The 25,724-nt window shown below is 47.7% G+C and overlaps 1 protein-coding gene across 1 annotated transcript; it reads right to left on the bottom strand.

The window, feature by feature from the left end:
- Positions 1-291: 291 nt before the first annotated feature.
- On the bottom strand, positions 292-25,724 carry LOC141944802 (alpha-2-macroglobulin-like protein 1). Its single transcript, XM_074871984.1, has 36 exons — positions 25,666-25,724; positions 24,913-25,096; positions 23,725-23,887; positions 23,325-23,377; positions 22,394-22,411; positions 21,730-21,889; positions 21,042-21,126; positions 20,102-20,216; positions 19,686-19,800; positions 19,165-19,274; positions 18,513-18,680; positions 17,965-18,195; positions 17,497-17,560; positions 16,551-16,696; positions 15,433-15,582; positions 14,891-15,007; positions 14,179-14,326; positions 13,615-13,732; positions 11,470-11,695; positions 11,223-11,349; positions 10,814-10,935; positions 10,256-10,310; positions 9,148-9,231; positions 8,580-8,756; positions 8,328-8,409; positions 7,797-7,953; positions 7,526-7,600; positions 4,508-4,670; positions 3,642-3,859; positions 3,244-3,459; positions 2,622-2,746; positions 2,149-2,239; positions 1,645-1,713; positions 1,325-1,427; positions 1,191-1,253; positions 292-608 (listed from the first exon to the last, which is right to left on the bottom strand). The coding sequence occupies exons 1-35, from the start codon at positions 25,722-25,724 to the stop codon at positions 1,192-1,194; spliced, it is 4,356 nt and encodes a 1,451-aa protein (XP_074728085.1). The 3' UTR covers positions 292-608; position 1,191.

Here is a 25,724-nt window from a genome sequence, read left to right as displayed (position 1 = left end):
TATTTACTTTACAACCATGTAAAGTGCAGAATCAGCCAAGAATTTATTGCTCAGCTACATCTGTGTGCAGTAGATGATGCTCAGTGGGATCAGTCTCCATGCAGGGCTAGGAGTCCTCACCCCACACTGGTGGCTGCACAACACTGCTGGAGAGAAATCCAGGGCTGGAAGAAATGAATGCCAGGTACATGGTTCAGATACACTCTCTGTATGAGTTCGCTTCTGCTCTCTCCTCCAAGGTAATCCTCTGTCACAGAGGCCAAACACACACCACAGTACCCAGATTTGTGATTTATATTTTATTTTCATTCTTTTCACAAGCAAGAAAATCCCTGGATTAAAACAATCAGAATTAATCAGACACCCCAAAGAATTCACCAGGAAAGGGCTGTCAGGATGAGTGGCATGGGCTGGAGTTAGTCCTGAAACCAACTTGAGATCTGTGCCAGCAACAATATCCCAAGCCCACCGAGATGCGACTTTCCAGATGATGCATACCCCATCGTACCCAAAGCAAGAACACAGCAGCCCTGCTGTCCTAGGGCTTCTCGCACGAGTGGGATCCCTGTGGGCTGAAATAGTGGGCAGTAAGGGAGCAGACCAAGTCCCTGGAGAAATAAGAGCAGAAGAGGGAGTAACCCAGAGAGCAAATAATATGACCCAGATTATTAACTCTGGGATGTTAACAGCTAGGGAGCCCAGGCTCTCAGTAGGGACTCTAAAGGAAAGTGTTTCTTCGGTTTGATCTAGTGCCCTTGTTTTACCTCAGCCCCTCTCCAGAAAGAAGGACTCTCCATACCCAGACTAAACTGAAACTAGTACCATTAATTCTGCTTGAATGTTCTTCTGGAACAGCTCAAACCATCTACGAGATGGCGGGCAGATCCATACCCTATAGCAGCTCAGACAGCTGTGCAGAGTCACAGAAAACACACACTAATCCTTCACGGCACGGACACATGTTAATCACTTCACATCCTGCCTAAAGACTACATGACAAAGTCCAAGAGGGCAGAGGCTAAAGTCCCTGGAGGCTGAGGGAGTTCCAGGTATAGTCCTGGATGAAAAGAACATGCTGAATCAGAGATATACAGGGCTCCTATGGGACAGAGAGGGACGGTTGGGCTGCAGAGGAAGCATCACAAGGCTGCAAGGTCTGTACAGGGGCTGAGGAAGGGACTCACACCTACCTCAGATGCAGAAGACATTATAATCAGCCAGGGCCTGTTCCTCTGCAACAGGACAGGAGAGATCTAAGTTATCCTTGCACAGAGCCATGTGCAAACACCCAGACAGCCCTGGCACCCCACGGTTCCACACTGACCTGGATGGTAGTAGTCATAGACCCTGACATGGCGTGGCTTCAGGTTGGTCACCCCAATCTTCCGCTCCAGATGCAGGACATATGTCTCAGACTTATGGCTCAGCTGGGGAAGAAGAGCAAATCACACTTCACTTATGAGCTGTTCTTTTTATAACTCACCTAAATTTGATCCTACTGACAGGCAATAACAACTCTGGAGTCCAATGCGGGACTTTAAGATGAATCTTGAATATCTTGCTCTGCTAGCCCAGTCCTGGATTCTCCACACAACTCTTCCACTGCCCTCCACTCCTACAGCTTCTCTAGTAGCGCACACATACCTTGTCCAAGTAGATGGCAACACCTCCTTGTGTTTTCTCAGTTCTTCTCACAGAGTGCCAGTGCTGCAGCTAAGACAGGAGAGCAGAGGAAGCAATTTACTTGGGTCTTCTGAAAAGCAAGTATGAGACATCCCAACAAGGCCTATCTAAGCTTGAGTGGGAAGGTTCTCATTTACTCACTTCCAAACTTATTTTGGGCTCTTAACCCTTCAGGCTGATCTCCCTGCAGGGCCACTCAGCGCCTGCAAAACCCAAGGACAGGAACCCAGGCTACTTAGCTGTCAAGGATATGCTGAGTGAATTGGGCCAGAAGGATCACTATCCTCAAGGCACAAAGAGAGAGCTGACAGTATGTGTTCACGTTTGTTGTGTGGTAGAGGGGAAGGGATGGTGAGATTGCTCAAGAGGGAGACAGGCGACACCTTCCTATGCAACCTCCCCCTCTCCTTGGGCATGGATGGTCCCACTGACACCACATCACCATCCTGATTCCAGGCTTCTTACAGACATCCCTGATCCTGGAGCTAGGATGAATCCAGACAGTAGGGACACCTCCACGATCACCATGTTGGAAATGGATCTCTTCCCAGTGTACCTTGGGGAGAAGATCAAAAAGAGAGTCTCTTCCAGATTCCTCTTCCCTCCACCACCATATCCTCTGTGCAGGACCCTGAGCCAGCAGCCCAGACCAGGGCCAAGGCAGCCACTGCTCCCTCTCACAGGGCGAAGATGATGGCTGCACTGCTCTGAGCATCCCCAGTCTGAGGTGACTACTTGCACTCCTCTTCCTAGCAAGAACCAAAGCCCTTGGAAACATGTCCCCATCCCCAGAGACATTTGTATCTTTTCTTCTCCATCTTCCATCTGAACCTTCTGCTTAAACTGCCTGGCACCCCCATTGCAGCCAGGAAGACCCCCTCAGCTCTCCAGCCATGCCTGGCTTCCCTTCCCAAGTGGGACAATGTCTTTAGAGTCACCTGACATTGACATAGACAGTAACAGAGTGCGTATCATCCTTGGTGCAATTGATTGGCTCAGTTTTCACTCGCAAGGCAAAGGATGTGGAGACCTGTGGGGAGGGCGTGTTGTACCTCAGCACCATCTGCAGGGAGAGATAAAAAGACAGAATAAGACATAATTAGTTCAATATCATCTATCATACCTTTTTTTCACTGAATACTCAAATCCTCAAGATATGGACCCCAGAGAGTGACTGGATAAGCCATACACAGCAAGCACACTCATCCCAGTACCCAAAGCAAAGGTCACTCAGATTCAAAACCTTCCATGATCCTTCCAGCTGGGGCTCCTTCTCCTCACCCTTCCCCTTGAGACTGTGCAAGTCAGGCACACAGCAGTGCAACCGCTATACAAAATTTCCATCCTCTAATACTCCGAGAGCCATGGAAACTGTCCTCACATCTGGACACGTTCCGTCTCAGAGTCTCCTCCAGCACACAGGTTTTTTGCACTGGCAACAAGCTGGGATTATCAAGCACAGCCAATGTGCATTTCCTTGTGTAGAGCTGCAATGGAGAGTTTTGGGTTTGAGAAGGCGATGAGCAGAGGGTTGTCACAGCAGGGTCTGTGGGAACGTACCCGGGTAAAGACACAACAGCTGCCGTGAGCCTGCACTGAGAACTTGCCCGGGACTTCTGTCAATGCTGCCTCCTGCACCAAAAGCCGGTTCTGGTAGGAGACTTGGAACTTCCTTCCAAAGCCTCTCTGGGACCTCACCCTCACTTCTGCAATCCCTTTCGTGCTGTACGTCAGCGCTGCATACTTAGCCAAGGCCTGCAAGGCGACTACTGTGTCCTGAAAAGGAAGGAACAATTACATTTGTAGTTCTGAGACCCCAAGACACTTGAACTCACCATCCTAAGGACCTCCATATACAAGGGGTCCTCTCCCCAAAGCATCCACACTTGTGTATATTGTGCATATATTGGGCAGAGGTTTCTTCTCAAGGAACATCCTCTTCCCTAGCCACAAGTTACCTGTGTTGAGGCAAACCCTCCATAGGCATTCTGCTGTCTGGTGAGCCAGGCCACAATGCCAGAGGCTGTGGTGAGATCAGACTCTGTGACATTTGGCTTGGAGAGCACAGCCAGGAGGACGTAGGCTGTTAACTCCACATCCACTGACAGTGGCTGTGACCAAGGGCTGGTGCTGGGTCTGGGCTTGGACGAGGTCTGACTCCAGTGGATCTGCCCACCTGGGAAAGGAAGGGAGCAGATGTCACTGAGGGATGTCAGGAAAGAAAACCTGAGGCCTAGGAGGTACAGTGGCTTGTGTCTGCAACGACCATGGAGTATATACCTCTTGGCTGGATCATCATATCACTGGGTGAACTCCAATTCCATGTATTTTGCAGTACCCAATACTCCATATTACACACCGAGGTGATATACAAAAACTAATAGGCCAATAACCTGCATACACGTTACCTCCCAGACGTCCAACTTCTCCATTGTCCTGTTTGCCAGCTCCACTAATCACCTGATACTAGCTAACTACCAAGAAGCCACTTCTGGGGGTCAGGGACTAACAAGAACTGGCATGGCCTGCCACCTCGCCTCCCTCTCTGACGCTCTGCAGTCCTGCATAAGAAATCTCACTTCTCTTGGAGCCCAGCCTCCACTTTGGGTACCAGAAAAGGGGGAGAGGTTTGAAGAAAATCAGCACCCGCACCACAGTATTGCCAGCACATACCTGGAGTTCACACACTGGCTGTTTAAAAACTCTCTTTGGTGAAGGACCTAGAGGGTGAGACTCTGGTGCTTCCAGGTTGCATGTAACCAAGGGCTCAGAAAGGTCACTTGTCCTTTCTCTCATGTTCACCTGGTACTGAGGTTTCCCATACCTGCTCTGATTGCCTTTTGATCAAGCATATCAAGCAGCTCTTGCATGCGTTGAGAGTCCTTAGCCAGGGCGAAGGTGTAGGCCAGCAAAGCCTGGGTGTAAGTGCTGGCAGCTTTGGGAAGGGAAGGAGCGATGCAGCCCAGAGCCTTGCGCACCACTGGACTCTACAGAGAAGAGTTACATGGGTGTTGGTCACAGACAAACACATGTGAGGCAGACAAACACTGAGACAGAAGCAGAAGGATGCATCAGCATATGCCAGCACAGAAAACACCCCATACATTCACCCAGGTGTCTCCATGCTTGAGCCTGCACTCCTCTTTGTATCAGTGCAGCACCAGTAAGGAGTGTCTCCAGCCCTTGGTGCAAGGTGCTCGAGAGACCGCCCCCCAAGCTGGTCATGGGTTTCAGCAGTGCTCTCTTAACGAAATGAATGCCCTTATTGCTGGAATAACACCACCATGTTTTACTTTCCAAGTCCAAACACAACAAGAGCAAAAGCACACAATTGCAAATGCTTACACACAGCCTGCTGACCAAGCTCACCATGTTCAATTCATCTCTACAGTGCCTTACAAGGGATTTCCAGTTTCCCCTGGAACACCACTACCGCTGTTGGCAGGAGGCAGCAAACCCACTGGTCTCAGCAGCATTGTATTCCAGAATTCAGCTATGCTGTTCCAGACATGAGCCAAAGGCTTGCAGTGGTTGCATGTCCCATATGTGTGCATCTACAGCACCTTCTGGTCTCCCCTCTTCCAGTGGCCTCTTGGTTAAGTACAGTAAGGATCACACAAGGGCTACATTTAAGATTATTCTGACACATGACATGCTCCTCACCTCTTTACCTTCTAGGAAACAGGAACGGTAATGCCCGTTATCTTTGTGCTCTCTAGATGGTGGAGTAGTATTGCTGGATGCAGCCACCAATTCTCAGAAATGCTCATAGTATCTACTCACGGAGTACCAAAAGGTCCCAGGATCCAACTGCTGCTTTTTGGTTGCTGTCTCTTGATAAAGCCCAGCAGAAGCCCTAAGCTAAACTTACATCATTTCAGTAAGTCCTACTTTTCTGTTTGCTACTCTTAAACATAACAACAGCAAGCACCACAGTAACCTTTGTATTCTGTAATTGAATAGAGCTAAGTAGGGATGACAGCAAATTCATTAATTTTTTCAGAGGCTCCTTTATTCTTAAATCTTCTTTCTTCTTAAACCTCTTCCTTCTTAAATCTGACTCCATCCTAAACAATTAAAATGGAAGTAACAGCACTAGTGTTTGTACAGCTACTAAATTTCAAGTGAAAACACCTGATGTACCACCTGTGAAGTGCTGACTGTCATCATACATCTTAATACCTTGTCTAGGGACAGACGTGTATTATAACCCATCTGGCTCTGGTGTCTTCTGGTGCATCTAACACAAGAACTGAGAGTGCCACTCTACTGGAAGTGTTTTCACACTCACTGTGCTCATCCTGGTGTTGACAATAGCAGTCCTAAGTGCATACTGTACAGAAGCATTTAGCCACTGTGGGAGCAGTCCTCTGACAGCTAAGAAACTGCTCCTCTACATGCCATTTGTTTCTCCAGTCAACATAAACAATCTGTTTTGTTCCAAGAGATCAATTTCCAACACAGAGCGGGGGTAGAGTGCTGTTTGCCTCTGCTTAGATTTTTTTTTTTTTTGTCATGCAAACCACACTTTAATATTGGTTCATTCAGGACAGCGTAAAATATCTCCAACTTTTTCCCTGCATTTTAACCCCTAATGACTTTCATGAGCCTTTTAGGTATGCTTGTAAAGGAAAGTAGGATCTGGTCTGAACATCTGGAGTGCATTAGCCCTTGCAGGACATCTTCAAACGGCTCAGAATTTTGACCTCCGGTGAGCATTCATTCTTTGTAAAATCATTTATAACCCACTCAAGGACACTCTTTTCCTGGGTGCTGTGGCAAGGTTTGTATTTCCTACTTCATCTACCCACAGACGTACTCAGTAAATTCCTTCACCTGGGCTAGGATAACTCTTTGAGACTTGTATTTTTACCTGTTCATTGTTACTTTTGAGTGTCTTTCATGATGTAAAAACAATAGTTTATGAATGTATGTCCAATTGAATAACTGTGGTTACTTTCACAACAACAAATCTGCTGCTGCAACAAATCATTCCTCACTCCGTGGACAATCTTCTGAGCTAACAATACTGTTGCCATCTTCTCTGGAGCATGAGGAATTCCATGAGGTTTCCCACCTTGTGGTAGCCTAGATTTTCCATCACCTGTCAGAGCACTAAGTCACCCTCTGTGGATTCACTCTGGACAGAGTGGCTTCCACTAGCTCATCAGACAAATTGCTCTGAGATCCTGTTTGTCTCCCTTTCAGGATTTTACTCCTGGATTTGAAGCACAGTCTGATCTCTTCTCAGTAACTCTTTGCTTTCCTTCCCAAATGTTGTAGGTCTTAAGACCTACAACAAACTCTTCATTAATTTTCCACCAGGATGAAGATCCTTGTCCTTTTGTTTCATTCTGCTGCAGAGCACAGTACGTGTCAAATATCTGTCATTCAGTTTCATGAAAAGCCTCCTCCACAAAAGTCAAGCTAAAACATATTAAAAATGTCATTATGTCTATTTACTTGACTGCAGGAGCAGCTACACCCACCTCTCCTCCCTAACAACTTACCATGAGCTCTCAGTTGTGTAGGGGTCACAAGGGGATGGGAGGATGAGGTGGGGGAGCAGGAATGAGGAGCTGAAGCCTGGAAAATGGGCACAGTATCTAGCCATGAACTCCAGTGGCTCCCAGTAGTCTAACCTCACCTTCTCCCCTGGCAGTGACATCTTCCTCAAGGGATAGTTGAGGCTTTTTCCTGAGAAGTGGTAAGTTCTTCCTCTCCCATCCTATCTGTCCACGAGGCTCTCCAGAATGCTCTGTTGCCTGCCTCAGTGACACCACTAAGCTCTTCAGGATTCAGATCTTAAGGTAAGAGCATGGCAAAGAATCCAAATATTTACCTCTGGTGTCTCTCCTGCCTCCAAGTATGCAGCAGTGATGTAGGCAGCCAAGGGGACTTCCCCATCCACACCTCCCTACAAAGAGCATAAACACCCAAGAATCTGGGAAAATTAATACACAAAGACCTAAAGCTTTTCAGCAAAGGTCCCACCTATCCCTGGCTTGCTCCCATGCAAGAAAACAAAACAAGATAGGAAATTGAACTAAAAATTACTAGTACACTTGGCAAGAACTGTTTTGAGTTGTCCTACAAGGTGATCTGGCTCCTACCTTCATGGCTGTGTGGAAAAGCTGGCCCACATTTCTGAAGCAACCATTGGGAAGCTGGTGGAACTCCAGCCAGGTGAGAGCAGCTTGGATGGTCCTGTTGTCCAGGAAAATGTATGGCTTGGCTTGGACAAAGCATTTAACCACAAAGGCAGTCAGCCTGGTTGGGGACAGAACAGCAAAAAAGGCATAAGAGAGGGAAGGGAGAAGCAGAAAGAGATGGACTGAATGAGAGAGAGGGAAGAATGAGTGGAAAGAAAGAATCTAAGTAGAAGTTGAGGAAAAAGAAAAAAAGTGGGAGTTTGAAACTGGTGGGTCTCTCCTCACCTATCATTGCACTATTCCTAATTTGCTGGTCCAAGGACAGTTTATCCCAAGGACAGCTGTATACCCCTGGGGTGCCCTAGCCCACAAAGCACCTGGAACACTTTGGGTCCAATAGGATGGAAAGGATTCAACGCTGGAAGCAGAAAGCTGCCCACCCCCAGGCTGTCAGAGAGCAGGTAGACAGCAGGGAGAGAGCCCAGGACTTACCAAGTATTACCATACTCATCCTTGGTACCAAATTCACTGTAGGAACCATCAGGGTGCTGATACTGCAGCTGTATCTGGTACCCTGGGAAGCAGGATAGGACATTGGTGCTCAGAATGGTGTTTGCAATGAAATCACTGTGAAGGGATTGGGGTGGCTGAGTGCTCTGGGTGGAGGGGGAGTAGGGACCTGGGACTAGTAGTAGGTTGGACACAGGGGAAGGCAGAGGGGCAAAGTGGCTCTGTTGTACTTGCCGTTGCGCAGGAATCCTGTTGCCCTCTCCTTGATCTCAGGGGTCAGCTGCCTCGTCTTCTCCAGGTACTGCAGCACATAGACAATGGGGGCAAACAGCACCATGTTCTGCTCCCCACAGCCGTGGGGCATCTGCACCAGGTGGTCCAGGTTCTGCAGTGCTGTCCCCATGAGGTCACCTGGAACAGAGCACAGGCACCCTGACCACCTCCTGGGCAGGAGGCTTGGGGATTCACCTCCTCCTACCCATGACCCCTTCCCAGCAGGGCACCAGGCAAGACAGGCCCAGCACAGGAGTGTGGGGGCTCCTCTCTCCAGCCAGCTTATCAGTTCCACTGTGTCCTCCATATGGACTGTACATACTCCAATCCTGGCAGGGGAAGCCTATAAACACAACACTCTCTCCTTCACTGGGTGGTTTAGGTTATGGGGAATCAGGAAATGCAGCCACGCACATGGGAAGAACAAGGCAGTGGAGACCTGGAAACCTCAGGAAGGGTGTGGGGTTTTCTAGGGCTAAACGCAGAGAAATGTGATTTGCAAAGGTACTATGATATCTGAATTCCTTACCAGTGACAGAGACAGTTGCTCTGACTGAACCTTCAACCACGTTTAGAGGCAACATCAGGGACACAGACTCCTGTGCTGGATTCCCTGAAACCGGTGGAGTAAGGTGTGTGTGGAGAACAAAAAGAAAGTGATTCTGATGAAAACAGCCTTCAAAATCCTCAGAAACTGTTCAAGACTGTTCTGTGCTAACATCCCATTTTCCTGTCACAGAGGTTACAAATCACCTCAAATACCCTGTCCCATTCTACCCTCAACTTCCTCCATCCACCTCATCACAGAATGGTTTGGGTTGGAGGGGACCTTGAAGACCATCTAGTTTCAACCCCCTGCCATGGGCAGGGACACCTTCCACTAGACCAGGTTGCTCAAAGCCCCGTCCAACCTGGCCTTGAACACTGCCAGGGAGGGGGCAGCCACAGCTTCTCCAGTGTCTCACCACCCTCACAGTAAAGAACTTCTTCCTTATGTCTAATCTAAATCTCCTCTCTGACGGTTTAAAACTGTTACCCCTCATCCTATCCCTACACTCCCTGATAGGGTCCCTTCCCACCTTTCCTACAGGCCCCCTTTAAGTACTGGAAGGCCGCTATAAGGTCTCCGTGGAGCCTTCTCTTCTCCAGGCTGAACAGCCCCGACTCTCTCAGCCTGTCCTTACAGGGGAGGTGCTCCAGCCCCCTGATCATCTTCGTGGCCTCCTCTGGACCTGCTCAAGCAGGTCCATGTCCTTCTGAAAAACCCTCTGTGGTCAAAGCCATCTGCTTTTCTCTACATAAGTTACTCCATCTCATTTCAGTTGCAGGCATGTCTTCTCAATGCACCTTGTGCTCTCAAAATCTGCTAATGGTCCTGTCATACACCATAAAATTAAAGACAGGAACAGCAGTCCTAAGTCATGTCCTCCAGCCTCGCCATGTTCAATAATCTGGTTTTTATTACCACAGGTGAAAAAGGCCTCAAGCTGTCACATTAGTGTCAGGGCTGTTGATGCTAAAAGATTGGACCTCCCCACATCCTTACCCAGGGGAAGCTCTAGCTGTCACCGCAATTAGAGTAGGCTTCTGTAACTTGGTCATGTTGACAGAGGTGAAAGAAGAAAATAATCTCTTACCTTTTTTGGGACACAGGACAGAGCTGTGAGCCTTTTCTACCAACACTCCCTCTGGCTGTTGGAGCACATAGAAGTACCATTATAATGACCACAGGGGAGAGAAACAGGATTACAAGTGGATTAGAAATGGATATGGACAAAATCCTGGGTCAGGCTGGAGAGTCAGCTGGAGTAACATCATTATCATGTAAAAATGTAAATTATTGTCAATTGTTTTCATTTCAGATAATAAAACAGCATGCGTTTTCAGAATATCATAACTTCTGAATGTCTGTGAAACGGATGCTGTAAGACTCAGCAGAGAGCTCGGGAAAAAGGACATAAAAGAGTGTACATATTTAAGAGTGTACGTATTTAAAGTCTGCCATGGTATGAAGCAGAGGACACCCCTCTACCTCCCACACCCATCAGCCCTCACAGTTGGGCCCAGTTCAAGCACTGAGATTCTAATTACACTCTTTGAATAGCAAGGGGTAACTCCCACAATTAACCTGCACAAAATCTGGGAATTGCACAAAGATCACTTTTAGGTCTAGGTAACAGAACAACTTGTCTGACCCGGACTGGAAGGAGTTTGGTGATCATGTCTTTCTGTCCTTGCTGTGGGACAAATGGTATCTCCTTGCCACAGAGCTCTTCGGTGGCCACAGCCTCTGTGCTGAGGGTGATGTTCATGAGCCCTGAAAATAACACACATTTAAGTGCATAAAATATCTTCTGAGAAAGCACTTCCTATTAATACAACAGAAGTCACCTGTTGACAACAAAAGCTGGATCAGAGCTCTATGTGGTTCTGTACCTCCCAGCACAGACCTGCGAGTAATCATGACTTTAGGATGAATGCAGACGAATACTCTCTGATTAACAGGGCAAACAACTCCTCACTCCATGCCAGCTCTTATAAAACATCCCCACCTTGGTCCTATCCCTTCCCAATTCTGATTTGCCACCTCCCTGTTCTTCTCACCCAGTTGCTCAGCCGTGACACTCCACTGAAAGGTCTTTGCTTCACCAGCACATAAGCAGCTGCCGTAGACACAGCCCTTGCATGGCTTCAGCTGGAAGTGTGCAAACTCCTCCAGGGTCACTTGGATCTGAAGGGGCAGGAGGGATGGCAGGTGGTAACACGATAAACATCACAGGCCATAGATTTCAGCCATCTCCTACCTGCCCATACCCTGCTTTTATTGCAGAGCCTATCAGGGATCACCTACCTTCATGCATCGCTGCACGCTGTTGAAGACTGTAGCCTTCAAGATGAAGGTCTCACCCTGGATCACAGAAGATGGCAGCGTGAGCTCCACAAGAAAGGGCTTGAAAACAAGCAGACTGGAGGTTGGAGCAAGTCCAAAGCCATTACGTCCTGTGCAGAACATCCCTGCTTTCCATTCTGTGATGGTGTCAGGCACAGTGACAGTGATGTTCTTGTTCCCACTGGGGCTGAGGAGAAGTAGACAGCAATGGAAGCATTTAACTGAGTCTTGCTGTACATAGCACCGGGTGACCTGGTCTACGCCCTTCTCTCCAGTGCACCCCATCCCCTAACCTCAGCCTAACCCCTAACCTCTGCTTAACTTGTAGCCCTTGTAGGGTTACAATTAGGTCCTCATAGAAGTAAGGGCCCCTGCCTCAGATACTTGTATCAACAGAACATTTTTGACAATAGGTTACATGGATGCAAGATGTCGTCAATCACTCAGTGCTTTCCCCAGACAGTGCTTGGCCTTTGCACGTCTAAAAATGGTTTACAGATGCCCCCAGTTTTATTATTCTTAGCCTTGGGATGGATAACCAGACACCAGAAGAGCAACAGGACTGGCTCAGCATCAGTAGAACATAGCAGAAGAGACAGATCCAGACATTCACCTTCCTATGAGACACTGACAGCTTGAAGTCCAACATGAAGACAGGGCAGAGACTTGCCTTGTGTCCACATCACAACTTCTGAGAGCAGCAGACTGTTCTGTGGCTGCTAGCAAGCAGACATAAAAACAGCCCTAGCTAAAGCTAATGGTATTATTTGACTTCAATAACTGGAGATATACACTTCTGGCAGGCACTTACAGGAAGGCAACGCAGACAACATAGAGACCTTTGGTTGCTCAGATGAGGCTGGTGGACAAATCACATAGGAGGTATCTGCTGCTAGAGATGAAGAGACAGATGTAGCTGGAAGGACAGAGGAGGTGGAAGAGTGTAGATGTGGGGGCATCTGGGCCTGAGCAGACTCCAGTCTCCAGACACCAGACAAGAAATTCTTGGAGTCAGAGATGAAAAGTCTCCAAAAAGCTCACTCAGCAAACCCTGTGTACTCACTGAGCCTTTCTCACAGCACAAAACTCCCAGTCCTGTGAAGGACTTCTGTGGAGATCAGCTTCCCCTGCATCCCAGGATACATCCTGTGACAACAGTTTGGGAAATGCTGGCCCACAGGGCTACCACAAGCAGAGTGTAGGCATTAAACCAAGCTGTTTTGCTGTGATGCACCTGCTTTCCTGCCTTCCCATGACAGCCACCTCCCGTGGATGGACAATACTTCTGTATGATCACAGAATCCTAGAACAGTTTGGGTTGGAAGGGACCTTAAAGATCATCTAGTTCCCACCCCCCTACCATGGGCAGGGACACCTTCCACTAGACCAGGTTGCTCAAAGCCCCGTCCAGCCTGGCCTTGAACACTGCCAGGGAGGGGGCAGCCACAGCTTCTCTGGGCAACCTGTGCCAGTCTCTCACCACCCTCACAGGGAAGAATTTCTTCCTTACATCTAATCTAAATCTACTCTCTGACAGTTTAAAACCACTACCCCTTGTCCTATCCCTACACTCCCTGATAAAGGCCCCCTCCCCAGCTTTCCTGTAGCCCCCTTTAAGTACTGGAAGGCCGCTATAAGGTCTCCCAGAGCCTTCTCTTCTCCAGGCTGAACAACCCCAACTTTCTCAGCCTGTCCTCATAAGGGAAGTGCTCCAGCCCCCTGATCATCTTTGTGGCCTCCTATGACCCGCTCGAGCAGGTCCATGTCCTTCTTGTTCTGGGGACCACAGAGCTAGACACAGCACTGCAGGTGGGGTCTCATGAGAGCAGAGTAGAGGGGGAGATCCCCTCCCTCGACCTGCTGGCCACACTTCTCTTGATGCAGCCCAGGATATGGTTGGATGATCATCTAGTAGAGGAAAACGCATTCTATGCAGACATCAGCTCCAATAGGAAACAGCCTGACAGATATGAGCCCCATGACATACGTACATCTATCCTTAAGTGTCTTCTTCAGCAGCTTATGATCTAAACTAAGTTGTATCTGCTGCCACTCCTGGTCACACTAAGCCACCCAGACTAGATCCCCACTGCTCAGTTTACTCACCCCACAGAATACAAATCCCATATCCAGGTTTTGGGGAAATGCCTGTGTACTTCCTCTTCAGCTGAAGAAGCAGGTGAAAACACAGTGGGCTGATAGGTAGATGTTGTCAGATGTTCTGCTGGAAATAACAAAGACCCAGTCACCACAAGATCCTCAGGCCCTGGTTTAGAGCAGAGGAGCTCCAGCCCAGCTCAGGCTGCAGGTCATCCAGTCAGCTCTTGGGAAGCACAGCACTGGAACAGAAGGTGCTATCCTAAATTTTAAAATCTCTTGCCTCATTTCAAATGCTTTGGGCCTTACTTGCATTTGTAGGCACCATGGGAAGGGCAACCATTCCACCTCCTCAGAGGAAAGACCTGGGATCCAGACAGTCCACTAACATCTCAGAGCCAGAAGCTGTGAACCCCAGGCAGCCTCACACTAGCACAACAGGTTTAGGGCCAGGGAAGCTCTTTCTCCTCCATTTGCAATTACAGCAAGTACTGCCTCTTAGCTCAAACCCAGGAGCTTTCACCTGAAAGACTAAGCATCCCATGTAAGAAGAAACAGTTGGCAAATGCTTACTGTTATATGCTTTATGAGGCTGGGCAAACATCAACATGGGCCTGGATGTAACCAGTCCTGTTTCCTGCAGCATAGTTGTCGATGGAGTGGTTGGACATACTCTGGGTTTCCTGATATTGGTGTTGGACATAATTTTCAACCCCATTTCCTGTAAGAAAAAGAAAGAACTGATGCACCAGAAGCTTGTCCTCTCCTCTTTTCCCTCTACCCTGTGCCTTCTTGTCCCCTCATGCAGTGGGGACTTGGCCATCCTTTGGCTTAGCAAAGCATTCTCTTGCCTCATTTTAAGCAGGAATTATTCAGATCCTCAGCAACATGCAAACAAGGTCTTATGAGCTAATTCATCTGGCCTCAGTCAGCCAAATTTATTATTTTTCAAACACATAGTCATTTCAGTACTATGCCTTCTCAGTCTGCACAGTGCAATTGCTCATGCTATGGAGATTAAACAAACGATGTGAAATTCAATTAAAGTAACCGATAAGCCTTGGCATCCTAAATCACACAACCAAAGTGCAGTAACGACACAACAATTTCTTCTTGGTCCAAGCTTCAAGTCACTTATTAAAATAACAAGTGAGTTACAAGGGCCTAAACTGGACCTGTTCCCTGTACTGTCTGTAACGGCATCCCTAGGATATTGGTAAAGTCAGGGGGCCACACTTCCCTCAGTTAATGAATTATCCCAACCCACCAAATCAACCATTTTTACCCTGAATGCTGTAAACACATCAGGCTCATCAGAATTTGGGAACCCGCATGAATGATCATCTTCAGACACCTGGTGAGGATACCTGGAGCTATAAACAGATGGGAACAGCCCATAGATCTGAGAAAGCAAGAAAAAAAAAAAATCAGCACAAATAAAACCTGGCATTCCCTTCCTGTCATACATCCAAGGCCTGTTTGAATTGCTCCTGGCTACCACACATGAAGGCATGCCAGAAAGCCCAGGCTCACTGTCACTCGTCCCTGGCTCTGCTCCGAGAGAGCCAGCACAACCTGCTGAACTGAATGTGAGAAGAACAGAAGCTGATTTACCACTGGTGCACTGAGTGATGTTCAATCTCTTTCTTAACACATGCCTCCTCATCCTTACCCATGCCACACTGAGAGCACGGCTGACCCCTCTGGGCAGTGCTTTGAATTCCTTGGGAGATAAGCTCTGCACAGATGCAATGGCCTGTCTGTCCCCCTCCCTCCCTCTTCATGTCAGTACAAGGGAAGGGAAGAAGTCGAAGCAGACTCACTCACCAAGTTGCTGCTGAGCTCTTTTTCCGGCTTCAGCAGAAGGACACTCCGATCGACAGCCCAGAGGGCACACGTGGACCCAGGAGCTGCCGACAGCTGAAGATCAACCTCTGAATTTGGAAGAGCCTCCAGCGTTGAGAAGCCCAGCTCCACCTGGATGGGAGGAATGAAGGCAATACCTGAGCGACGTTGCTGCTGCTGGCCACCCTACTGCCTCCTGAGCAGTGAAGGGACCTACATAAAGAGAGTTTCCAAGGACTTGCCTTGGATGTAAACATGAGGAATCTCCCAAGGACCCCCAGAAGGTATTTAAACAAATGTGACACTGAGGTTCTAACAGGAAAGATGGCAGAGGGGGAACCATCAGTGTGCGCAGCTCACGGTACTGGAGACATTCCTGTGTCAGAACACAGCGCTCTCTTTACTCAGCAAACCAGCCAGCCATGATCATACACCTCACACAGCTGTCTTTCTGCTCCTTTTGGAGCCCCAGATCAAAAATAAGCCTAGTCCTTAGCTCCAGGCTCTTTGTGGGGTTGGTCTTAGTTTCCTGAAGCACTTCCTGTTCTTGCTTGAATCTGACTGTCCGTGGCAGATAAAACAGCCGTGGAGCAGGGGTAATGCCAGTCTTCAGAAGTTCATCTTTGGAGTGCAAAACACAGCCAAGAAAGCAGATTCCCATAGATGTCACAATGACCAGAAGCACTCAGCCCTTTCTGGATGACCAGTAAAATCTACTTCTTCCATTGGCCACTTTCAGCCATCTTCCGAACACCATAACTAACAAGTGTCTGCTGCAGCAGCAGAGCAGCCCTGAGATCTCCAGGAATCACAGTACCCACCTGTGCTGGGCTGTGATCCTGCTGGGTTGCTGTTGCTATACAAGCCTATGGAGACAGACAACAGCAATTCTCTGCCTTTCCCCAACACTGCAGCAGCCCCCACGATGCTCAGCCCATACTTGCTCCATACATCACAGCACGCTTCACCACTCACACGCTGCAGTTCATGTGACAGCTTCACACAGCTACACATACCACTCACTCCTCGGTCTCTTCTTTCACTGCAGCACGGACGTACACTCTCACACCTTTAGTCACGGCCTCAGACACAAATCCTACCTTATTTCTGAAACACACGGAGACGCTGAAGATGGCAGAATCGGCGATGATTTTTCCATTAGGGAAGATAACATAAACAACAAGTCTTGGAGCTGGGGCATAGACTGAGCTGAAGGTAAGAGGGATGGAGAAGGAGCCTTTCAGCACTAGACGGAAGAGGGAGGGAAGAAGAGAAAGTACATTTGGTAGTGAAAATGGACTCTGATCAGCTTTCGCCATTCTGCATGTGCTTGTTTAACTCTTTTCCTCGAGTCTTTCAGGATCAAGGAGATTTCTGGATACCACTGAAACAATCAGAACATCTCTGGATCTGGTATTCAAGACCAGCAAAAGAGTCTTCCTGGTTCTGTTCATTGCCTCAAGGAGCTGAAAGAGATCTTTGGAGTTCAAGCTTAGCTCCACAAAGAGTGAGAGTCTCGGATATTTTTCAAAGCTTCCCATCACCAAACATCTCCCATCCCATCAGCAACAAAGAGGTGACCTTTGTTCCAAAGCACCTATCATTTAGGTTTAAAAAAAAAAAAAAAAAAAAAAGGAGCTGGAGAAGTAGACAACAGCAAGTCAACACCCATCAAAATGATAAGTCGTGGCATCCTGACTACTCAAGACGATTTGTAGACACAATTGCAAATTAAAGCAGGAGAGTTTTGATAGAGGATAAGGCTCCAGCTTCATGCCCCTTGCAGGGGCAGCAAAAGGAGACTTTGAAAATTAAGACAACAGAGGATGAACCTATGGGCTGGGAAATGCTGACTATTGTTCTCTTGATACCAAGCAGGAGGGTAAAGGAAACATGAAATCTGGAAAGGCACACTGCTCTGATGCAACAGAAAAATGGTGAGCAAGCACCAAATTGCAAAGAGGCTTAATGCTACGTATCCAAATAAGATGGGATGCTGCAGACCACTGTGTGCTTGCTAGACATGAAACAGGGGAGTGCACTTACTTCTTGGTAGCCCAACCCAAACAGTCTTCTGACCTGCATGGACTATCCCTCTTTTCCCTGTGACCTAGGGAAGAATACAGAAAGGGTAGGGAATGCCAGTCACATAGTCTTTGAGATCACTATGCAGATCAAAGTAACCCTGAAACTGGAGATTAAATGGGGGCAGGGGGAGGGACGTGAGCTTTACTTGCTCTTATGTATCAGGGAGAGCTCAGGGGGTCAAGAGACTTGGGGGAGGACAGGTAAGGCCAATACCTTGCCCTGCACCTGTGCAGAGCCTGAAACAAAGGTGTTGCCTTTCTTGCTATTACTGTAGCCCCAGAATTGAAACCAGGATCCAGCCCTATGATGGCTGGATGAGATACCTGTCCTGGGCTGAGCCAAATCTATTAAATACCAGGCTTGAATCTGTAGCTGCTGATCTTGTGCCTTTAGCCATCACCCACTAGCACTTCCACAGAAACTCACAAAGTAGGAGAAAATGACACGCTTGGGCCCATGTTCAAGGTCCTCCTGGTAAATTCTGAAGTCGACCTGGACAGCCTGCTTTCTACCACAGGGCATTGGTTCTGGCACACGGACAATAGAGACAAAACTTCTGCTGGTGCTGTAGAAAGGATGTATGAAATGAGAGGCTCGCTGGTAACTCAAATCAACTGTCCCTGGGTCTCTATCCAAATCTTGATGCAGGACACTTGCCTGGTGAGACAAAAAAGAAACCAACAGTTAAATTCTCAGGTCAGCTGCAAATCACCCTAGCTGCAACTTAGGTAAGAAGCTCAGATCAGGTCTGAGTAACACCATAGCACAGGTCTCTGTGTGGTGAGTTCATGAGGAAAGCAACGGAGATCCAGAGAATAAGCTCTCAGATGGAGCCAAGATCCAGAACATGCTGTGGTGTTTCAGGTTTGAATTACTGTCCTTCTAGAAGGAACGAGGGAGATGTCTGTGGGGCAGTAAATAGCTCTGAGATGCACACGTACCCCTGCCAACAAGACAGACCCTTCCTCACTTACCTCCAGGGAGACTGAGGTGCTGTTCCAAGCAGTCGTGTTCAGGCTAAATGAAGCTGTCCCAGAGTCCCCAGTGATGTACTTCTGCTTAAACTGCTGCTCGCCACAGCTTATTACAAGGAGGACTTTTTTGTGCTTCACTGCCTTGCCTTGGTAGTCAATGACTTTAATCTGAGAATATTGTGGTGAGCAAAAGAAGTGCAGAAGAGGACAGAATCAGTGGAGAGAATCTCCTACTTCTCCAAGTCAGGAGCAGCATTTCCAAAGACAGCAAGGTCACCCTTTCAGTCACTAACATTATTATCAACACTGCTACTGGTCACCTCCTATTATCACTTGCACTACCGTGTTTGTTCACCCCTATGCTCTCTACCCCTTCACAGCAAGCGGCCTCCCGGCTGCTGAAATTCCCAATGTTTGGGTTTGCACCCCACCTATGGATCCCCACAGCTGCTGCTACTCAAGGCTTATTTAGCAAATGGCAGTCTTGGGTGTTATTCTCACCTTTTGACAAATCAAGAGTTTTGTCTCTGGGAGTCATTCACACCCTCCCAAGCCCCTGGCTGGAGGTGAGGTCAGAAAAGACATTAGGTAACAGTCGCTGTGAAGGCACTGCTCACACTGTCCCCTCCAAAAGACTGTAACTGGGAATTACCTTCCCCCTGTACCTCTCTCCAGTGTGGTAGTAAGAATTCACATCATCAAACAAGGCCATCCCGCCAATCTTGGAGATGAGTAATTTGTGGGAAGCATTGACATGTATCCCTGAATGAAAGCAGTGAGACAGAAACATAAGGGAGGGAGTAAGGAAGACAAGCACCCGTCAGCAATTTCCCTGTAGAGTGACCCACTGGTAATGCTGATGCACATGTTCAGCTGCAAACACATTTCATACCAGGGAGATGATCTGCCCAGGGCTCTGTTTATCTTGTCTTCCTCCCACTTCTAGCCCTTAGAGAGGTCCCTAAACTTCACCACCTGAGACCACAGGCACTCAGAGTGAAGTGTGTCACACCATCAGGAACCGGTGGCTCTGTATCTGTGAGACTAGATGGGAGTCCCTGACAGGCTCAGAAAGCTCAGAGCCCTTGCTAGCCTGAAAGACTCCAGTGTTCTTGGTAAGATTAGTGCATCTTCACATGCCTCTTCCCAGCCATCAGAGATGTTTCCAGTTACCTGTGCCATCTTCCACCAGCAAGGCCTCTGCAACTATGCTGTCCTGGTAGTACCGAAAGTCTCGACTGAAGGAGGACAGACTCACATTTGTGAAGAAGCAACCCGTCTCATCTGTCTGAAAGTACAGAGAGACGAAACAAGGTCGGAGCAAGGGACTTACGTTAGAATCCCTGCTCTCAGGGAGCTTGCTTTTTGACATAGCAGTCTGGGAGGTGGAGCAGGCACACGATGCACACCCAGTCGTAGTCACCAGGCACAGTTACTAAAATGCAGCATCAGTAGACCACTGGCCAAGTAGCCAAAACCATGGGGTGACATCACTATTGTCTCAGCTAAAGCCTCCAGCAGCCTTGTTGCATCTTAGGACTGAGCACAAATGTGTCTGAATACAGCTTAGCTCCTGCTAAGCATCTCACCTGGTTGCTGAATTCCTCACAGAGATCAGGTTTCGAAGCACTGGGCAGGAATGGGGCTATCTTCTGACAAAGGCTCACATGAACCATCCCCCGGACACCTTTCCCATACGTGTATCTGTTTGGGGGAGCAGGGAAAGGAAGTGACAGTCATACACAGTGAGAGAACACCTGCTTTGCATCACCCCAGAGACCACTTATTCACGGATATTCATAATATAGCACAAGAGTGGCAGTCACACAGCAAGCCCAGAAGCCCTAACGCAGTAAGCAGAGTCAGGTTAGGGCACTGCAGTGATGGGAGATCAGGGGCTCTGTTATATAATTAGTGCCAAACTAATCTATTCTGGGAAACCAGAGTGTTGTAGGCACTGACTCAGCACAGAGCTCTGCACTCTGCATCAGCATCACCTGCAATAATCCCATGAGATGCTGAAGGCAGGCATCATTTCATAAGCAGAAGCATGGATGATTAAGAAAGCGCCTTTCTTTAAGAAAGCACCTTTACATGGGGCTTCTAACCCTAGCACTGTCCTTGGGCTGCAGCTGGGGCAACTCCTTTTTGCTTCTCTAGCTTCCTCTAGAGCATAACCTGGAAAAGTTTCCGTCCACTTCCCATGAGTTTGTTCTGCGGGGAGATGAAGACCAAACACCTGCCATATTCTGCCCCACAGATGGCTGCTTGTCAATGGGTAGGCTGTTCCCTCAGGTTTTGTGTGTAGAGAATTGTGGAGTGTTTTTAGAAAAGGGACGTTAGAGTACCAGGACAGTTATAGGAATATTTTGTGTTGCATCAGGGTGCAACCAACTGCTGTGGAAGATTCTGGCCTCCTGTAACTGAAGGGTTCTAAATTTCCCCTGAGCTCCTCATGATTACCTGGCCATCTTGTGCTCATCAGGCCAAAAATTAACACAGGGCCATCCCTCCAAGCCAAATCCTCACCTGCCACATGCCCGGAGTGGGAAGGTTTTATCTAGCGCATAAATCTGATTTGGCGCCTCAAAGATCACTTCAAATTTTGGCATCACTGAAAGGAAAAAAACAGAACTGTAGGAAACACTGACCAGGGGCAGCCTTTCCAGAGAACCAACATGAAGAAAGACTATGGTGGAATAATAGCCAGAAAATGAAGAGGGAAGTTGGCGAGAAGGGGAAAGGGAAGATTCCCACTGTTTCTTTAACACATTTGTGTTTAATCCTTGGTTGATTGCTCCCACCCAAACTAAAACCCAAACATGTCCATGTCCCTGCACTTCTGACAGCTATTTGCACTAAGACTAGACTCCCAACACAGTTAACTAGGGGATGAAAGAGAAGTGGGATGGCACTGGACTTCATACCCTCTGGAAAAGCCCAACCTAAATGACCTCATTTTGCCTGATGCAGAGATCTGTGGGATTCAGCTCTGTCAAAGGTCTGGGGCTATGCACAACATTCCTCCCACACACTGACCCAAGATCCCAAAGTGGTCTCTCTCCTGAGCCTCACCTCAGACTCTTTTCTATGCCAGATGCTATTACTTTTCCCATTTGCCCCCAGGATGGTTATCATGGAATAAACACCCAGCTTCCTGAATTGAGAATGCAAGGTCCTCTCTGCAGCTCAGACATACCCCCCCATATGCTCATACCATAATCCTCAACGGAGAAGCTGCCATATGCTTTTGCACTGGTTACGTTGATGACATATGTCCCCAGCAGAGGCTCATCACTTAGCTGGAAAGAGAGATCTGCAATGCCGTCTTGGGGGACCACATTCAGCCACTGCTCTAACCGGTTGTTCTTAGGGTCCTACACCCACAAGAGAGGAAGAAACAGTTTTTCCAGCATCTCACTGATCCACATCCCACAGAAATTGAGCTTCAGGATTTCAGTGCTGGAGTCTACCAGGTTCTATAGCTACGGAATGAGGTTTCGTATAGGCTAGTTAAGAAACTTTGAAGACAATAAAACGCTCAGATTCTGCTTCCAGCATCTGACTCTCCTTCCACACTTCTCTAAATTCTGATCTCAAGGAAAGATCCTTCACAGTTCTAACCTTTTTCATAAAGCTCTAAGTTGATCTTTCTATACTCTTGCAAGTCTAGAAAACCTCAGATTTCTACTGAAGTAACTGGGAACGTAACGTCAAATGCCTAAAACAGAAGCCATAGGGAGTATGTTAGTTTAAGAAACTTTGAAGTTCTACCATTCCACTCACAGGTCTCTCAAAATCTATCAGGAGCTGAATATGAATAGCCCAGTGAAATGGCTGCTATCAACATTACTGTAACACTAGATTTTGGCATCACTCACCTGGAGAAACAGGGAAACCTGGGGGAAAAAAGGCAAAAACATTAGAAGACAGAAACACATGTCAGCAACACACACAAGGTACTTCAAATGCAGAGCCTTCTCTGAAGAATGTGCAACTAGTGACTTGGAAATTTAGAGCACTGATGAGAATATAATGTAAAACAAACATCACCAAAAAGGAGAAATACTGGGTGGGTCCATTACCAGTAAAATATGGAGAAAGAGAAAGGGAAAGGAAAAGCTAATCTGGAGGTCACTCAGCACTTGCTAATGACTTCCTGGGAGAGTCCTCCATCAAGAAAACTCACTTCCCTACCAGACCTAGCTCTGGCTCAGCTGGTCTTAAGGAGCTTACAGAGGTATAGGGTCACAGAGTTTGGAAGGAACTTCTGGAGGTCATCTAGTCCAACACCCTGTTGAAGCATGTCTTGTTAGAGCAGATAGCTCATAGCCTTCTCCAGCCGAGTTTTGAACATCTCCAAGGATGAAAATGCCAACTTTGGGTACCCGTTTCAATATCTGATCATTGTCACAATGAAAAAGTTTTTCCTAATGTCTAATCAGAATTTCCCATGTTCCAACTTGTAGGAGGCAGATTAAGAGCACTCCTCCCCACCACACCCCCAGGAAAACCTGATTTGCAAACTATTCACTACCCACATGACACCATCACATCAAGAATCAATATGTCCCATGCTTGTGCTTGCACGACCACTTCACCAAGACGAGCCAGAGACATGTACACCTCCGCCATCTTCATGAGTTACCAGCTTTTACTTGAGTTACTATTCTCCTCTGGAGACTCATCAAGCCTGGCCCAGGGATGAATGTGGAATCATTGGAGCTTTGGCAGATGAGCAGAGTAGAAATGAAGTAGGATCCATGCATGGAACAAGGCAGCCTTTTCCACAGCCCCCCAGGGATGGCTTACCGAATCGTTGAGAACAATGAATTCTTCATCCAGAGTCACAATGCGAAATTTCACTGAAGGCAAGGAAATCAGAGAATATATTTATCAGATCTCCATCCTTCCCTACAGACTCCTGCTCTGCTTTCCCAGTTCCTGTCTCCATTCTATACACATTTGTGATAACATGACACGGGCATTCCCTATTGTCAGATACCATGGGCAATGACCTACTGCCTCCTACAACTTCACAGTCACCGCAAGCTGGACATTACAGCCACTGAAAACATCACATCAACAAGAGACATTGTCTCAAAGCCTTCTGCTAGGCCTGTCCATGAATTTCAGGCAAACACAGGCTTTCCACAGGGTGTTACCAGCAGAAAGCCTAGGGCCCACAATTGCTCCCATTTGCAGCTCTCACCTGTCTGCCCTGGTTGATAGATGGGCTTGTCTGTTTGGATGAAGGTGCCACTGCTGGCCTTGCGGATCAGGACTTTTTTCTTCTCCTCAGTGCTGATCCCTTCACCTGTGATGATCAGTTTGACAGTGGCAATCTCCTCTGTGCCATCAGCTGGAGGTGCAACCTATACAGAGAGAGAGGAGAGCACACAACCCCCAGGTAATCTTCTGGGGACCCTGAGCAGGAATTGAGAGTCAAATGGAAGAACTAATCAGTTCCCCTCCACCTGTCCCAGGACATCCCCTCCAATATCGAGATCCAGATCTCACTCAGTCCTACATGACAGCAGGAGACCCTGCATGTCATGGAATCTTCCACTGGTTAAGGAATTTTATCTCTGGTGATAAGCAGGTGCCTGACACCTCTGAGTCTTCAGACTTGGTCAGGAAGATGGGCAGATGCCAGAAAGGTGGGATATGGTAGCAGAGAATCAAAAGACAGAGATCAACCTGCAGCACAGCCTCAAACGCTAGGCCTTCAGAACTACCCAGCACCTACAAGTAAGAAAGCCAGATTAGAAAAGGCAACCAAAGGGTCTTCCTGACTCCAGCAACCAAAGGCCCCAGCACAGAATATACTGTATAACAGAAGGGATACTGATTAGGCATGTCTGCCTTATCCTAGATCTTTGCTAAAGTCTCACCAACAATGAATCAACTCTAAGATGCTGTTTAAAAATAACAAGCACATCCATTGCCATCCAACTGCTCTTCAGTAGCTCCTAAGAGCTGCGTTGCTGCCTGACTTCAGGTCCTAGAGAAGCTGCAGTATGTCATGCAAACCACCATTTCCCTGGGCTTTAGCTGTGCAGCTGCACAAGTCCTTCAGAGAAGAGCTAAAGCTGCTTCATCTGGTCTGGGATGGAAGAGAAGGAAACAGATGGGTTCTTCTTATGCATCCAGAAGTGTGGTAGATTTTAATAAATGTAACTTCAAATTAAAAATTAGATTCAGAAGGGCAATTTAGTGCTGGCCAACAGATGCTGTGCTGGGCTACACATCCCTAGGCACCCCCCACTCCACTTCCTAGCAGGCTCGCTCCAAGGCAAAGTAGACCCTGTCCATGTCATCACTGGTTAGGGAGTAACACAAGGGATTTGCAAGTTCCTGAAGGGAAAATTGGTGATGGCGTTTGCATAGGGTGGCTCACCCAGAACTTAGTGCACATGAAGGTCTTCTCCTTCTGGATGGTTTCTTGCACTAAGAGATCACGTCCTGCAGAGCGCTCCAGGACTAGATTCACTTGAAGCTTTGCTTCATAACAGGTGATATGGAGGCAGGCAACTTGGGTGGATAGGTAGCGGAGATCTGCAGGGATCACCACCAGGTAATGTCTGGGGCAGAGGAAAGAAAACATCAGAGGTGGCATCAAGCTGAAGGCTCAGAGATGCAAAAGAGATTCCTCGCAGCAGCCCACTACTGCAGAATTCCTCAGCAATGTGCCATGGCTGCAGTCAATATTCAAAAGCCACAGTGAACCCAGTGGATTGCTTCACTGATAACTTGAGAAATAGTTTCTGCTTGATTAAGTACAGACCTATAATCTCTCACAAACCCCTTACTCCAGTCATCTCCTGAACTCCCCAAAACCATTTCTTGCAGTCTTCAGAAGTGGCCTCATAACTTTGCAGTCTAGACACCAGTAATTTGATCTGGCACAGCAACTGGAGAAGAAAACATCCCTGGGCCTAAGGTCTGACTTGGAAGCCCCCCAAAAAGGTGACTTGTATTTAACTCACAAGATTTGATCTAATGCATGGGAGGCAAGGTAAATGACTCAGCTACACTTTGGGGTGATCTGATAGAGCAGGAAGCAGGAGAGCTGATGGCATGGAATGTGGTCCATCTACCTAGACTGATGCCTTCATGAAAGAGACTGAAACAGAAGTTCAGCATCACTCACAGTTGGTGAAAAGCAGCTGCGATGTGGAACAGAAGGCTCAGGAGGACAGCTATCCTCAT

Source organism: Strix uralensis, chromosome 5 (assembly GCF_047716275.1).
Source record: "Strix uralensis isolate ZFMK-TIS-50842 chromosome 5, bStrUra1, whole genome shotgun sequence".
NCBI lineage: Eukaryota > Metazoa > Chordata > Aves > Strigiformes > Strigidae > Strix > Strix uralensis.
This window is presented reverse-complemented; position numbering and strand designations above follow the sequence as displayed.

What these genes read in the sequence shown, in the direction of transcription:
- LOC141944802 (XM_074871984.1), bottom strand. Translation starts at nt 25,724, where the DNA reads ATGAGGATAGCTGTCCTCCTGAGCCTTCTGTTCCACATCGCAGCTGCT. An exon ending in GTGAGGAATTCAGCAACCAG is followed by an intron (nt 19,801 to 20,101) that starts GTGAGATGCTTA and finishes CTGTACTTTCAG; the next exon opens with ACAGATGAGACGGGTTGCTT. An exon ending in AGCAACTGTCTCTGTCACTG is followed by an intron (nt 8,757 to 9,147) that starts GTAAGGAATTCA and finishes GCTCTGTTCCAG; the next exon opens with GTGACCTCATGGGGACAGCA.